Source organism: Ammospiza nelsoni, chromosome 2 (assembly GCF_027579445.1).
Source record: "Ammospiza nelsoni isolate bAmmNel1 chromosome 2, bAmmNel1.pri, whole genome shotgun sequence".
Taxonomy (NCBI): Eukaryota; Metazoa; Chordata; class Aves; order Passeriformes; family Passerellidae; genus Ammospiza; species Ammospiza nelsoni.
Genome location: NC_080634.1, coordinates 52,988,472 through 53,006,186, shown reverse-complemented (window position 1 = coordinate 53,006,186; position 17,715 = coordinate 52,988,472). Strand labels below are relative to the sequence as shown.

Sequence of the window (17,715 nt, the reverse complement as noted above, 5' to 3'; positions counted from 1 at the left end):
TTTGATGAATTAAGCAGTTCCATCCAGGGTGTAGCACATCAGGAAAAGGAGAAGCTAAAGACCTATGGAGCCATAGGCTCCACTGTAGTCTAATTTGCAGCCTTAGAAATTTCAAAAAAAGAGTTTTGCAATGTATGGAAAAACAAATTAAATAGACTGTTATCAGTGGACAGTAACAAAACATGAAGCACTCTCAGAGCCACTCATAAATACAATCCAACAGAGTTTTGAACTGATTTAATTTTAAAGCTTGGAAAGCAGGAAATCTGGTTGTCATTTTAAAAGCTGAAGGTGCTCAGTCTTTGAGTTGCTGTACTAAGGTACAAAGAGAAGAGTTCTTCAAAGCTGTGCTTAGGAGCGCTATCAGATGTGACTGACAACCACCTTATAAAATATTAAGATATTTTGGATAGTATATGGAAAAAATGATTAGAACAAACACTGAGCTGTCTAAAAATAGTATGCTATAGAAACTGTGGGCCTTTTTCTTTTTCAGTGTGAAAGCCAACTACATATCAAAAGTATAATTGTTTTCAGTTTATGCCTGAATCTGTACTCCAAATTAAACTCATACAAATATGTTTTTCTTTTTTTATACTTAGACTTGAGGATCAAAATCTGAATATGTAAAAACAGAAACTACGAAAATCTGGCTGAATTAAATTTCCATGTTTGGAAGTAAAAGGCTTGTGTGGTTACGTATCTATCAGAGAATGGGAAATGGAATCACTCTTTTTCCACATTCCTGTCATTTTTCCAGACAAGCAACTGCCCCAATGAAATTCCTATCTTGAATGCTAATTTGCAATAATATGTATTTTGAAAGTTTGAAAGTGAAAGAAAAAAAAACAACTACTTAGTAGTGCATGCTGAATTCAGTGAAGAGTTTCCATTTGAAAGCTTGAAAAACTAGGAGAAATATTAAGACTTTTTTGTATTTTTCAATCGGAACTTTTATGTTTGCTACTTAATTTACCTATTTGTGTGTGCACATGAATATACATAATTTCATAAAGGAAAATGCGTAATGTATGGCAAAGCTTAAGGGTACCTTAGCCACCTCCAGGCAGAGAGAAAAAGAAAGTGAGACTGTAAGAGAGATAAAATGGGAAGGAGGAAGTTTCGGAAGGAAGGAAGGACGTTTCAGAAGGAAGTGTCGGAAAGAAAAGAAAAAGGAAGGAAGTGTTGGAAAGAGAGAGAGAGAGAGAGAGAAAGAGAGAGAGAGAGAAAGAGAGAAAGAGAGAAAGAGAGAGAAGAGGAGGAAAGAGAGAGAGAGAGAGAGAGAGAGAGAGAGAGAAAGAGAGAAGAGAGAAAGAGAGAAAGAGAGAAAGAGAGAAAGAGAGAAAGAGAGAAAGAGAGAGAAAGAGAGAAAGAGAGGAAAGAGAGAAGAAGAGAGAAAGAGAGAAAGAGAGAAAGAGAGAAAGAGGAGAAGAGAGAGAAAGAGAGAAAGAAAGAAAGAAGAAAGAAAGAAAGAAAGAAGAGAAAGAAAGAAAGAAAGAAAGAAAGAAAGAAAGAAAGAAAGAAAGAAAGAAAGAAAGAAAGAAAGAAAGAAAGAAAGAAAGAAAGAAAGAAAGAAAGAAAGAAAGAAAGAAAGAAAGAAAGAAAGAAAGAAAGAAAGAAAGAAAGAAAGAAAGAAAGAAAGAAGAAAGAAAGAAAGAAAGAAAGAAAGAAGAAAGAAAGAAAGAAAAGAAAGAAAGAAATGACTACCTCTGGCTCTGGAAGTATCAGAAGTACAAGCTATTAGAGGGCTGAGAGAGAATTATTAGGAAGCACCACTGTGTACTTGCTACAGTCCTTGCTGGCTTTCCCTTGTGGTTGTTGCTTTCTGCCCTCTGGGCACTCCAGACCATCAGATCCACTGGAATGTGGATGGCAACTTCTGCAGGAGGAGGAGAGAATGTGATGGACAACAGGGCTCCATGGGAGAGCACACACCAGGGCAGGAGGAGAAGAGTTGGAGAGGAAAGATGAAGCACTTTGGAATCACTGTTGTGCTTTGTTCTCCAGGAGGGAGAAGGATGAAGATGATTCTTTTCCTCTACCCCTAAGTGTCCTGAGTAGGCTGTGGTCACTGCTGGAGACAATGGCAATGCTATTTGGTCCTTTCTTTCAATCCATTACTCTAACAGCAGATAATGCAACAAAAATTTCTCTGGTTGGCCTCAAATACATTATTTTTATATGCCTGAAAAATCTAATAATTTGAAAATCTGCCTTCTCAGTAGAGGCCCAAGTTTATGTTGTATTTTTTCTTTTTTTCATTAAGAAAATCTACTGTTTGCCTACCTGTTTAGTCTGTTAACAAAAACAATAGAAATAATACTACATGTATTATTAAAATTTTGAGAATGGCAACAGAAGAAAACTCAAGAAAATATGTTCCTCCTTTACTCCTTAGGAATAAGTAAGGTAAGTTCCAAACAGCTTTGCTTACCGGAGATTGTCTACACTGGTCAACTCTTGTAAAGAAAATCCTTGTCAGACTTTGGCCAAAAGAAGTGTTACCATAACTCAAAATGTATGGGTATAGATTTTAAATGTGTATTATACATCTGAAGATGAGTCAAAATATATTTTTTCCATAAAAAAAACTTATTTTGCAAGATTTTGTGGCTTTAGGTGCAGTTCCTTGATGTGTTAGTGGTTTCATTGCTGCATCTGGTCCTATGCAAGACTTCAACATAATTTCAGAAATTTAAATGAGCTGTTTGTTAAAACCTGGAATAGAAAATTTCCCCATGGGCTAAATAATTTATATTTTTTAATTTTTCTTTTTGTACTGCTATGCAACTTTTATAGTAACTCTATGTAGTACAACTTTTGGCAATATTCCAATTCTCTCTAATGACATCATCTAGAATGTTTTCATTTGGAAATTGGTCAAAATTATGATAATTTCTGTTAGTTTGTCTGAAAAGAGACAAAAGGCTTATATTGCATAGGCCACAAAACAGATGTTGATAATGTTTGTCTGGACTTCAAACAGATGACCTGGAAGTGAAAGGTCTTATATCTCATTAATAATAATACAAGCTGTCAAATCCCCCTGACCTAGTGTGTTCCTTAGCACAGGGCAGTAAGTCAATGCACTGAGCAGACTCCCAAGAAGTCTGGAGAGAAGGCTTTTCACATTTAGTCCTCAGACTGGGGTGGACTTGCTACTTGTGCTGGCTCAGATGGAAGATCTGCTCTCATTTATCAGTAATAGTGCTGCTTTCTAGAAATATTTCTACTCTGAAATTCAAAGTTGCTAAAAGTTATGGCAGTGCTGGGATGCTGCATCTGTATAAAAATTCCTGGCCTATTTGTACTAGGGGGGAGGCTTCTTCCACCTCAAGGCAGATGTCCAAGGAGAAGGGAAGATTCTGTACTGAAGGTTATGATACAGTAAGACTAAAATTCATTAAAGGCAGTTAGTGGTTTTCCTTGTGTTTATTTGGATGAGTTGCTCAATCTGCTCATATAATGGAGCAAATAACATGTATTTATTCTTGCAAAAGTGTTGTGAGGCTGTAATTCACCGTGGCTGATGAGGAAGTCAGCTTCTGAGTTGATTGAGCCCACGCAAGTAACCAGATGCCTGCCAAAGCCCTTTGTCTTCCTAAAATAACTCAAAGCATCATATCCTCCTATTTTTATTTCCTTTCTTTCTTTCTAGAAAATACTCTTTTAAAGAGTAGCAAAAGATTCTATCAAGGATCCCTTGCTTGGCTGGGGTATCTTTGCTGCTGTCAACAGCTCTATGACAAAATAGATGAAATGTGCTCCAGTTAAGAACATGTATCTTTCAAAAACGTCAAGGCTAAATTCTGCTCTCAAATGCACACAAACAAGTCTCATCAAGTGAAATGCACCTTCAGAACAAAGAGAAGAGAACATCTTCCTAAAATATAGAATTCATAAAACCTGAGTAGATCAACATTTATTTTTTTAATGACCTATTTTAATGCAAGATCAGTGCTCTGAAATAAACAACCCAGCAACCCAACCCAAACGACAAACTTTGTTAAAAGAAAACTGCATATCTACTAGATCTACTGCCTTATATCCTTGTAAAAATGCAAGGTTATAATATTAGAACACACCCACAGATTTTTCATTTTCCTAAGTATTTAAAAGCCCCACTGCAGCATTAGGAAATATAAATGGAAAAGAAATGGACAAAAGTTAGTAATATCAAGTCACTACGGTGGATTTGATTGTATTACCCAGAGATTCACAATATATTAGGAAACTGTTAAATTTGACTGAGCTATGTCAATCATTAGTTCTAACAGAGATGTGACTTGCCTCTTGAAGTGAACAGTCTGGGAAGAAATGGAGCTAAAACTGAAACAGAAACATGTAAAATATTTTAATACATAAATGCTGAAACAAGAACAATGTCTTTCGCTAACTCATACTGCAAGACAGTTTCAATACTGCTTTTGTTAAAAATTGTGATGCAAACTTATAAGTCATAATCCTAAGACCATAATAACATGGAATCAGATTTTCATATTTTATTAAAATGTTACTTAATATAATGAAATCTGACCAACTGCAATTGCAACATATGGAATACTAAGATTATATAATAAAAATATTCAGACTATAATTATTTAAAAATTCTCCATACCATATGCAATTTATCAAAGCAAACTTTACATTGATTTGTGCCACATGGTTGATGAAAAACTATAAAGAGTCTCTGGAACAAAAGGTATGTACAGATAACTTTGTATGAACAATCTCAATCTGTTTCAAACTTCCCTTTTTTTTCAGTTTTAAGTTCATAAATCAAAATATTGTATTATTTATATCCTCTTAGTTAAAAATTTTCTAAAACCCAAGGCCTCATCTGTTTAAAGTGTGCTTTAGTTTCATGGAATAAACAATGTAAAATTGTTTTAGTTAAATGTGGACAATCTTAAATCAATTGAAACCTGGTTTATAAAGATTTTGTTTAATTCCTATCTCTTACTGAGACAATCCAAATCGTTGTAAATCAGGTTTGAATTGATTTAAGCTTTAAAGTTAAATTGGAGGCATATCTGAATATAGAAATTCCTATGTGTCATTTCACTCTGAGCAGTAACTAGATATAAATGATGCTGTGCTATGCCATAACCAGATAGATCTCAAAGATTTCCAGATCATGTATACTAAATGTACATAACTCTTTAGAATTAGACAAGAACAGACAGTGTGGCTTTATTGGGACCTGCTCTTCAGAGCTGTCAGAGATTGTTCAGGCCTTCTTAGGCCAAACCCACACCTCCTTTGCCTACTGCCTTTCTTGATTTCAGTTATTCGACTCAAGTTTCAGAGCCATGCTCTATATACTGAAAACTGGGAAAAACAGTGATATCATTGTATGGAAAATCCTGCAAAATCAGCAGCTAAAGAGAGGGTATCATGGGATTCACAGGGTTTTTACCAATGTAAAATTTACAGAAGACATGCATGATACTGTGTGTGATCATTAACTCTCAACATCAGCTCCAAAGATGAGTGAGAGCTGAGTAGCAAAGGCTGCAGTTAATCTAATGATAAAACTGAGATAGTGGAGTGTGGGTTCCTTTTGAGAAGCTCACAGGTTTTGGTACCATATGGCAACATTATCACATCACCTCACCACACTTGGAAGCAGTTTGCCTGCTCTGTTAGCATTGATAGGGAACACAAGGGCATCCTGTCAATATTTCAAAATTTTTTTTTCCACTTGCTATTATTTCTGCTTTTGCAATGCTGACAATATCTCCCGGTTTTAAGAGCAATAAAAGCAAAGGACTAGAATGACTGTGCCATGTCCTGAGGGAGCAGGAGTTGCCATCCAGCAGAAGTCTTGAGTAAAAGGATAAATTGCACATTAATTCTTAAGGACACATTGACATACTAGGTTTTTGCAGAGAGAGGTAGCTAGAGGAATAGTATTGCATCAGTATGTTTGAACAAAATGCCAGTGTTGTGGCACAGAGAAAACTTCAGTTCTGACTGAGATTTTCCAGACTAGGTAAGAATTTTTCATGCCCACTTTGCAGTTTTTTATCAGTATTTCAAATAAATGCATATTTCAGCCTCTAAACAGCCTTTTAAGCTACTATGTGCATATTTAGTTGGAAACAGTGTTCTTAGATATAAGAACTTAGCCAAAGCAGCACTGAGTTTTCCTTCTAAAAGAGAAAGGGACATTGATCAAATTATCCCACTTAGGGTCCTGCTTGATGCACTATTTTATTGACTTTAGGCAACAGTGTCTCAGCAGCAGTTTAGCTGCAGATTGAGAAAGCAAGTAGAGTGACTGTGATAATCATATACTGATGCTTGCTCCCAGATAAAAGCATCTATTTCTCCCTCTCTGCTCTGCGTTAGTTCTAAAGTACAAGATTAACTTCCACGTAGGTGATTGTTGGGGTTTTTTTGCCTTTTCATTTTTTTGTGGGATTTTTATTTGCTTTGCTTTGATTTTATTTTTATTTTTTTAATCATCTACCTATGATCTTGTCTTTGCTACAAATTTTTACTATGGTGTCAGAAGAAAGTGCAGGAGCAAAGATAGCTATTTCAGAAATTCAATTATGCAGAAAAAATCATGACATCACAAAACTCTCCTTTAGTGGAGTAGCTTAATAAAGATATTCCTAAGTAAATTAATCTAAAAAACTTCATACCACATTTAATATTTCTCCGTTTTATCCCATCTGAGAGGAGAGTGCATTTTCATCTTTCAACATGTCCTTTTTTCCAGCCTACTTCCCAGGGAAGGTAGTATCACCTCTGAGACAGAGCTGTAACAGAACCTGCTAGAAGACAGCTGAACAGATCTCACTGCACTCCCTCACCCAGGAAGGGACCAGAAGGGCTCTCTCGTGCATATTTACAGAGGGTTCATTCCCAGCTCATGTGCTAACTCCCAAAGTTCATAGCTTGGTCACAGCTCCATTCTCTCTTAGCCCTTGCTTAAAACAGGCAACTTTTTCTCTCACTGTGACAGATGGGCTGAGACACTGCGGATCCCCCTTAACTCCATCACTGAGAGAACTGGGTGCCAGCAGGAGGGCAGGTGTCTCTGCACAGGCTGTGTGGCACTTGGGATCAGGCACAAGCACACTCTGACTCACAAACCCCTGACTTGTGGAATGAGTCCATTTACACTTTAACAGACAAAAAAAAAAGAAAAAAAAAAGAAAAAAAAAAGGCTTCATATTGGTATTTACAGACTTTTCAACAAGTGACCGTTGCTAATAAAAGCACTTCAGGTATTGCTATTTCTACCATCTCTGCTCAAAGTCTGTGCAATGGGCAAATGCTTTGTACTCACTGCCCATACCTCATGGAAGTAGAGAGGAAGCAATAAAATCTGAAATGCAAAGAATCTGTTCATATTGCAATTGTATGCTTAGCTGTGAATATTAAGACATTAACCACAAAAGTTAAGAGCTAACAACCGTTTGACTTTTAGCTTAGTTCTAATGAAAAGTATAATTACCTGCCAGGTTATCAATCTCTTTTTCTTGGAGCAGGCTAACAGCATCATCATCTCCTTCCAGCATAAGCTCTGTTTCTGCATTCTGATTTACCACAGCTTGACTTCGGAAAGTTTTCTTTGACTTCACTACATCCTCTTCAGTGCCTAAAAAAAGTTACAAATGTTGTGAATTTACCTGAATAATATTTTAAATATAAAACAATGACAGTCAAGTAGTAAAAACATTACAGTATAAATCATCTTTATCAAAAAGAAAAGAAGGAACATTTTCTAAAACTTTACCAAGGTTTACAAAATATGCAGGTCTATTCTGTTTTCTGTCCTGTCCCAAATAAAATACAAATTTTTCCACAAAGACTCTCCTGGTTTTAATAATTGCTATTTACTTTGTGTTCAATGTTGTTCCATTAGTTTTCCACCTGCAACAAATTCAGCAGGAATTTCTTTTGGGTTCCTGGTGCCCTGACTTTGACTGACCTGAGAGCACAAGCCACCTACTCTAAATAAAGAAGCTGCTTTCAGGAATCAAAATCTCTCAGGATTTTTGACTTTTCAGATAGGAGGTACAGAGTGGTGAAGTAGAAGTTGGTTTGTCTCTGATACACAGTAACAGCAAGGTAGGCTATGCCGAGATTCAGAAAAGACAGAAAAAAAGGACAAGCGTGGTGAGGGAACTGTGGTGCACATCTGTGTGTGTGTTTTTAAGCAACACAATAAAAATGGCAGTACGTGGACATGTGCCAATTACCTAAAGGTTTTCATGGATAATATTCATTTTTCTTGACTACAGTTGGCTTTTTCTATTCAGCCTGATGGTTCCTTATGGCAGGAGATTTAACTTATTGAATTTTGGGAATATCTTATTGGAACTTGCCTGATTTTATTCTTATGATGCAAAAAATAAATCCTAGTGTGGTAAAATGACAGAATCATAATTAGGTTTTATATCATAAATAACTTGCATGTTACTGTTGTGACCTCCTCATAGTATTTCTTAGCTTGGAAGAGGTCATAAATTTTATTTTCAGTACTATGGACTCACAGTAGCCTCAGACAAGAAAGATTTCTATTTTTTTTCTTAAGCAGAAAATCCTGCATCTTCACCTTGGACCATACAAGACCTGGGCATCTCCACTGCTGTCAATCAAGAAGTAAACCCTCTAAACTATCTCTCTTTTTGGGTAGGATAATTTGGAAATTTGCTTCCTAGTAAGCTACAGAATGAGTGTGAAAATAGGCAAAACTACGCACATGTGGATTTTGCTTGTCTTCTACAATGCCTGAATTTAAACAGGATGAAAACTATCATGGCAGATGCAAAATGCTGAGGTAAAGTCCACTAAGACACATTGCCCCCTATTAATACAGGGCAACTAAGAAGAATACAGTAAGCAGACAGGTTAGTGAAGAGAGATACATGGAATGGAATTGATGGATCAGGCAGTTTTGTTATTGCAAGCAGTTGGGAAGACACTATGATTTTACCTCCTACTCTTAAGAGTCTTTTAATTAGCTTGTGCACAGGAGAGTCACACCACATAAATAAAAATGCTGGAGGCATATCTTTGAGGGAGTGTTTACTCTGTTTGAAGATCGCTGCTAACATGCCACTTCATCACAGGCTGAGAAAACTCATGTTTTATGTGCCCTAACATTAAGTTTTTCGGATACTATTGCTATTAACTCATTTGCTGGTTCTGAAACTACATTCTGAAACTCAGAAACGGCGAAGAGAAACAAGTAATCAAACCCCCATTTTCTTCACCAAGCTCAAAATTAGGTACTTGTTTGCTGTTATCTCCATTAGGACCATTCTGATAGCGATTAAGATGGTGCTGCTGTATTTTAAATATGCTGTGTTTTGCAGTGTTTACTTATTAGGCTATGATTATTACCTCACTTGTTTTTTAAGGTTTTTACTTAACTAGCTACAACTATTTGCCCAATTTAAAACTTGTTCAATTAACTAATTGTTGGAAAAGTTTTCAGTATTAGTACAAGTTTTGGGGGTTTTTTTTGTTTGCTTGTTTGGTTTGTATTTATTTTTTCTTCCTTCTTCACAAAAAGAAGTAAGAATGGTAGGAGTTAGGAAAAAACCACAAAAAAGTTATGTGCTGTAACAGATTTTCAGTTGCATTATGTCAGAATTATTCTGCATATTAAATCAGTAGGTCTGGATCTTGGTATATTTCTGTTTACAGTGAGGGAGTTGAGCATCATTTGCCACAAATAATAACTCCTGTTGTGACACCAGAGGAGACTGGGCCTGAGATGAACTAACATGGTGGAGGAAGAAAGCACCAAAACACTGTTCCCTTCCTTTTTGGTAGCTCTAATCAGTTTTATGTAAGTTTCTGAGCTTTATAAAACAAGATAATCAAATTAACTGATTGAAAAGCACTAATCTGGAGTAAGAATATCTTCAAAAATATCTTCAGAAACTGATTTATGACAATTCTATAAAATTATTTATGCATGGAAATATTTTTTTTAAATTACCAGGAAGAAAGTCCCAAGCTCCAAATCATTACTAACATTTAAACTACATGCAAAGAACTTGAAATTAGGGTATTTTAAATTCTTTGTGATGAGTGTACCAGATTACAGAAATATTGCCAGACACAGGTGTAAAAAACACGGTAGAGTAGAAGGCATTAAATTAGTTTGGCAAATTCAGAGCTTAGCAACAAGACAAATATATATATATAATCCATTCTGGATTATAATATTAAAAATACATTTGTTTCTATGAAGTATAATAGATAGTCCTTCTTTGTCTTGATGGAAAAAACCCCTCTGGTTTGGCCGTTGTTAAAATTTATCACTCTGTTGAGTGCACCTTAGTTTTGCTGTACTGTACCAAACATCTATCTAAATGAAAGTGTACAGGACCTGGAGTTGCCCTTCAATCACTATATCCTTTATGAATTAGAGTTCCATTTATCAAAATTACAGCAAGAAGAGTAAGGTCTCACAGGGCTGTCTCATTACAAGGCTTGTAAACACTGTCCTTACAAAGAAGTGGTTTAACACCTAACAAATCAAAAACTGATTGGGAATAGAATTTATTTGAGATCATCTATCTTCGGAAGACGTGCTGTACTGAGTGCACTTCGTGGCCTTTCTAGCCATTCATCAAGAAATTAACAAGCTAATACCACAGACCACCAGATCTCCTTGGATCCTGAAATATGAAATACGTTCAAAACAGATCTGTCACAGATGTTCTATTTTTATATTTCAAGACAACTTCAAAAAAATTTTAAAACAAGAGAAACTCTCTGAATAACAGAAAGAGGAAAAACAACTTGTCTCTTTAAAACCAGACAACAAACTGAATAAAAAATTATATGACATAAAATGATGTCTATTATTGTTAACAATGATATAAAAAGAAGAAATGAATAAATAAATATTTGATATTTCGGTGTGTTGGAAAAAAATCAAAACAATTTTTTTTTTCAAAGCTTCAGAAAAATTACTATGAAATTAAATCTATGGCCAGACATTTAATTTCAAAATTTTTAGCACACAAGGACCCTGTGTTCTAAAGACACAAAATGAAATTGTATTAAGTCTAATTAGAATATGTTTCAAATCCATTAAAAAAAGAAAACATAAAACAAAACTAGATGTCATTTCAAGAAAGCAGTGTTGTGATACTGGAGGGCACAGAACCAGAATTGGCAGATGCTATCAGCTCTTGTCCTTATTAAGTTCCTTCTTAAGAGATATTTTAAGGGATAGACTTAAGGGATAGACTGGGATTTGGAAAGGAGCCTTGAAGCAAGCAGCTAAGTATTTCTTAAAACTACATTTTGCAAAGATTTTGGAGACAACAAGTCACTCAGATTGCCCTGAAGTCCAGCTGGATTTGGTGACTTAACTTTCTTGAAACTTAAAAGCTCTGTCTTAAACATATTTCAAAAGAATTTATGCACAGGACTGGATAAGTTGTTAAAAAATCCTTCTTTCATTACACTTAATTATTTTTGTAAATGCGCATGATACAAACTGTCTTTCTGCAGTATTTTCAGGATAACTGAAAACAGCTCACTTTTAAAAGGAATTAAAGAAACCAACCAAAATTCCTCTATAAAACCTCAATATTCATGGGAAGATGTGTATTTTTTAGGTCTGAAAGACTGTATAAGCTGCACAGTTAACTTGTTCAGCATTGCCAAGTACGTAACAATCTTTCTTCTAGTAGCATAACTTTTCCTTAAACAGAAACTATTAAGCAGTCAAAAAGAACCAAACACAAAAACCAAAACCACAACCAAAACAACAACAGCGAACCAAACACAAAAACCAAAACCACAACCAAAACAACAACAGCAAACCAAACAAAAGCCACCAAAAAACTCCCTCCCAAAAAAGAACCATAAAAACCATTACCACAACCCCTCAAAATATATTCCCTAATAATTTCCCTAATAAGAATAGGAGAATCTAATGTTAATTTTCAGCTACAGCCACTAGAAATATTTAAAATAGGCAATACTTTATGAAACAGGGGTGGGCTAGGTGAGTGTTTTCATTATGTTATTCGAATATTTAAGTCTCTATTTTCAACTAAATCAATGAATTCCCTGCTGGGTTCTGTAGGTCACAACAGGTTCTAGGGATGCAATCTACATTTCAAAGACACTGTAAGGGACCAGATCCAAAAAACCTGTCCCTAAAAAAAATTTCAAAATTAGCAGTACAAACACAGTATATTATTGATTTATTTTATGTTTATGTACTTATTTCATAAAGAATTAAACTAATTACTCTGATTTAGTTGAACACTGTGAGCTCTCTCTTCTATTCATTCAGTATATATCCAAATATAGTGTTTTATACTTTTTTCCTTCTGCATTTAGTAAAAAATGAGGTTAAAAATGTGGTTATTTCTAAGAAAAGTTTGCTTGGTAATACTGTGGCCAACAAAAGGAGACTACTGCTTCTTATAAAGTTGTTTCCATAGTTTACTTCAACGAATTACCGATAAGGCAATTTATGTAGTGAGTGCTCTTTGATCTTTGAAGAGAGATGGCAGAATGGAAAGTTAACCTCATTTTAATGTTACCTAAATATACTGACAGGAAATTCTAATGTTTCCAAACATCTGGAAATCTGCTTCATGGGATGGTGTTCTTCTTTTCTATAAGAAACCTTTTTCATATACTGTCTTTTACAGTTTTATGTGGCTTCTAAAGGAGCATTTGACATAAGTAAAGTCTGTTCTCTTTACAGTAAAATGCTGCATTTAATTAAAAACTCTCTTTTATAGTGGCTAAAGTAGAGTTTCTGCAAAGCTTACCTCTCCTCAGAAAGTTTTAAGGGTAAACTTGCTTTTTACTCCTTACAGATCTTACAGTATGTACTGCTCTGTGGAGCACTGATTTTCTTGCTGAATTTTTGTCACATAAGGTAGTTTCCACTGATTTGTTGAATAAAGGAATTCAGAATTAGTTCCTCACAGGAGGCTACCTGACAGTTCATTATGTGAACCATGAAATCGTATCACAGGTGAAATATAATTTATCAACAGAGTTTGGAAGAAAAAAGCATTTTTTTTTGAGAGTTTTTTTTCTTTATTTCACGAACTATCTTCTACAGGAAGAACCAAGCTTATTTATGGACAAAATGAAAATGTACCACTATTACCTACATTTTTTGTTCATGCAACACTCATAATAGTTAAAAATACTTAGAAAAAGAAAAAGATTTGCTAGATAATCTGTCTTCCTGCTTTGTATATTCTAGCATACATAAAGCTTTCATTGCTAATCTTCAGTAACTTAATTAGGCACCGGTACCCTCGCAGCGGTCACAGTTATGGAGAGCAGCTGCCTGGGAGTCTGCAAAGTGACCTCTACAAAACCCAGCGAGATTAAATCAGCGACATGGTCACCACTCTATCTCAGCCTTGTGCCTTTCTGCAGGACTCGGGAGCCAGCCTTCCCCAGGCTGTGCTCGCTCCCTGGGAAACGCGCCCCACCTATCCCTGGGTCGGCTCAAGGGACACAACTTTTGGCTCTGGGCGGCAGCCCAGGGCTGGCACATCACAGCCAGCCCCAACAAGCTGTCCCCACCTGTGCCTGCTGGGGCTGTTATTTAAATTGCAATATGTTTCTGCAACGGGCAGCTTTGACTGGCATATAATTCAGTTTCCCCAGAGAATCAGAGAAGTGACTGTTGATAAAGGAAGGCTGGTTTAAATAGGTTTAATAAAAACCAGAGAAAGCTAAATCACATTTTCATTATTAGGGATCTTTAAAGAAATGAGGAAGAAAAACGATGAAAATTCATAGAAATTAAAATTTGCATATATTTGTATTGGAAATTGCTTCCACCAAAAGTAAAACCAAATAGCATTTTTGTTTTCTATAATGGATAAGTACCTGAAAATTTAATCATAGACATCCCATCAATTTTTCTCTAATTTTTATATCTAATATCTGACCAAATGATCTTCTTCATATAAGTAATTTGTAAATAAATACTTAACTGCTTTATATTTTTTCCTTTTCATATTCTCAGATGCTTTGCACTGTAAAACGAGACTGACACAGACTATGCCAACAAGGATATTGAGAATACAGGCAAGGCCAAAGCAAACATGTTTCTCAGATGAGGTTGAGGGATTTTAAAAAATAAATAGTTGTAGTCAAAGTGTTTTATATTAATAAAAAGGGTCCCTCATAAAAATAAAAGTTGAAGTACCATGTTAGGCACTCTTTTTTTTCCTGTTGTTTTTTCCTGTTTTTCCAGACACAAAAACTGAGATTCAGAGTGGTCGTGAAATTTATTTTTAGCAGTTGTCAAAATTGGCTTAATATATATTTGAGATTTCAGGATTTCTGAGTGCATGAGAGGGATCCTGCACTGATTCAGCCCTGACCATAAACAGCCAGTGGATGACAGACTCAGATGTTCCCAGTCCAGCAAATATTCCAATGCATTTCAGGCTTCTGAAAGGCAACTCCCATTCTGACTGGAACCAGAGGAAGCCCCTCAAATGGGAACTAACAACACTCAAATGTTTATATTTCGATTAAGATGTAGTTTGCTATAACGCGTACACAGAGGAATGGATTCATATTTCATGACTGACAACCTTTACAGATCCCTGATAGTTTGAAGGGCAGCATTTTGGCATATACTGTAGTTTGCTAAATTGCAGAAAGAAACCAAATTCTTCTGTGGATAATTTCAACAGACAAAGATGATAAACAAGAAAAATAATTAAGAGCAATAAAATTTTCCTAGGTGTGTTTCTAGCCATTTAAAAAAATAGTAATAGCTGAGAGGAAAATATCTACATCACACCAACAGTTATTGCTCAGTGGAAAGGACATCAAGGACACTTGCAAGTAAGAGAATTGGATCAATATTAACGCGATTTTCATTTCATGCTTCCCCAACTCCAGTAAGCTGACAATATACTCTGATTATGTGAACTGCCTCTGAGTAACATAGAAAAGGTTATTAGAGCAAGAGGTGGAAATGGAATGCACTTTTTATATTGACAGGTCTGCTAATAGAGTGTACTGATTTTCAAAGGCATGCAATGTGTTTTCACAATTTGGTTTTGACAGCAAAAAGAAATTTCATTTATTCTTGATTCAAGATATTCACATGTAAGCAAAGGTTCCTTAAGACAGGCCACTGAGGAGGGAAATCAAACTATTCGAATAGGAAAATTTAATTAATAGGGCAAGAAAGAAAAGGTGATTGAATTTCAATATGTATGACATGATAATGAAACAATGGAATAAATTTGCTAAACAAGGCACTCTATGCTTTTGACACAGCATCTGATAAAACCTTTTTAAGATGACATAAAAGTGAAAAGCATGCCTATGCCACATCTTAAAGTTGAGGCCTGGATTATGTCTGGAAAGTTTTAGATTAGTTCCTAAGCAACATTCCCCAGGGAAAAAAACATGTTCTGACTATCTGCTTGCAGACCTTAAAGCCAGGATCAATGTAGCCACTCTTCTAAACTGGCACACTCCATACTGAGGAACTGCAACCACATATGCTGGCCTTAATTTTGCTTTCTGTTCACAAAACCAAAAAAAATTCTAATTGAAAAGCCTAACAATGATAAAACCTTGGAAATAAATGAAATACTCTTTGAAAATACAAACACTTGATAATGCAGTGACATAGAAGAAATGGCATGGCATTTAATGAAATTCCATGAAAAGAAAGTGGCAACCCTCTCTATGACAGGGATTTGGAACCACATTAAGATCCCTTTTTAGTCAAGCCACTCTATTATTCTATGAAATGTTATCTTACCTCCCAAACCAGGGTATTCTACCCCAATATTTCTAACCCTTACTTATTTAAAAATTAGTGTCTCCAAACCGTGTGACTGGTCCTAACCTGAATATTTTAAAAAGAAAATGCATACTACACATCTGCAAGTTTTTAATTCTTCCTTTCTGTGGCCATGAGTGATTATGTCTTTGCAAGAAGGCAATTTTTCCCCTCATCACTTAAGCTTTTGCTCTCAGATCCAAAAAAATATTGGCTCTTTGGAAACAGCACTGTACAGAGCCATAATCGGACAGCAAAAAAGAAAAAAAATCTCTAGTGCAGGCAATGAATGTGTAGGAAGTAATTTTAAAATTTTTTATAGTAACTATCATAATTCTGGCAGGTACGCAACCGTTTCAATTTCTATCAAAACTACTTATTTACAGAAGAAAGCTTCAACAGCTCATGATCAGTGCTTTGAGAGACCCATTTGCCAACATATCTGAAATTACATTATCTTTCTGGAATGGTAACCTTTTCAAGTGAAACTCATCTGAAGGCATACAGAAATACCATCTTATACAGTCTTTACACAGACAAAATCTCCTAAACATGACGTAATGTCACATAACATAATGTTTCCTTAAAGGATTGTCAATGTTATATATAAATAATAATTTTTTCAATATAAAAATGTCATTAGAACATCTACATTTACTTTCTAGACTCCCACTGGTTCAGTGTGCTGCACTGTGGCAATTATGTGTTCAAATGCACGTTTTTCCTCATGTAGACCACCACATCTCCAGAAATGGTTTACATATTTTCACTCAGCAGCTAAAGTAGCTGGTGGGAAGAATTGCTCCTATTTCAGCATAGATCAATGCCTATAGCAACACCAGACAAAGGGCAGCACCCACAGGATATGCACATTTGTGAGGCTTCATTGTGGCTCTAACACTGCAATATTTGTGTTTAAATCTTAGAGCTGCTAAGGGACTACACTCTAGTAGCAGCAGACAGCCCTTATGTTTGGGCCAGGCTGCTGTAAACACGTAAGTTCCTCCAAGCTGTAAATAATCTAGCAATAGTAGTTGTACCTCAAAGTTATCTATCCAGATAGCAATTATTAATCAAATTAAAATCAAAGCTTTGCAATTTTCTTGATTTTGAACACATTGTACTCCACAGTTTTAAAAAAATTACTTTCTAATTTTTTTTTTTTAGCAAAAATAGCTGCAGTTATAGAACATCTTTGTTTCATGCAGACCAGCAGATGAAGAGTGAAAGAGTAATGGTACACAAGACATGAGATTCTGAGGGTCTATCATTAAAACAACTCAATGAGATAATTGAAGTGGGTGAACAGTAATCACTGCCCCAGGTAGAAGGCCTGAGTGTGTATTAAGAAGAGCTAACCCACAAAAATCTAAGCAGCAGTCAGCAGTAAAGAAAAAAGGAGAGCAGTATTCTATTTCACTTTCCATTAAGCTGCCATGTGGGGTCTGTGACGTCTTTCATTCTGCTTCACAAATATTACAAGAGAGAACAAATCTTGCATGCAACTGCAGGGATATTTGCAAAATTTCTATGTTTATGTTAAATATGCAAGCACTATAACATTATCTTCCATTTAGATGAGAGCTGAGATGATATTTAGATAATATGACCAGCTTTTTAAGGGCAAAGGGTTGAATGATTTGTGCTATTCGGCAAAAAGGACACCAATAAAAGACTTTTTGAGTTTTATGCATAGTTCTTTCAGCTGTGAAAGTGTATCTATTGAACATGATGTTCAGGGTATTATGCAAACACACCAGGAGATGTACTCTTTAGGCACACTGTAAGGATAAGAAAAACATCATATCATTGTGTAATGTGCATGATACAAAAAAGAAACTTAAACTGGAAACATGCATAATATGCTGGCTGATAGAATTCTTAACAAGGGGTGTTCCTTATCATGCTGCTTATTTGAGTACTGT

At 35.5% G+C, this 17,715-nt stretch overlaps 1 protein-coding gene across 5 annotated transcripts in view; it reads right to left on the bottom strand.

Annotated features, from left to right (window-relative positions):
* Positions 1–17,715, bottom strand: part of NBEA (neurobeachin) — a 454,173-nt gene that overhangs the window by 156,590 nt on the left and 279,868 nt on the right. For 4 of the 5 annotated variants that reach the window (XM_059493591.1, XM_059493592.1, XM_059493595.1 and 1 more), the window contains one exon: positions 7,472–7,615. In XM_059493591.1, the coding sequence (XP_059349574.1) occupies positions 7,472–7,615 (144 nt within the window). Of the gene's footprint in view, positions 1–4,290; positions 4,330–7,471; positions 7,616–17,715 lie in introns of all 5 variants that reach the window. The other variant, XM_059493594.1, reaches the window with a different exon arrangement.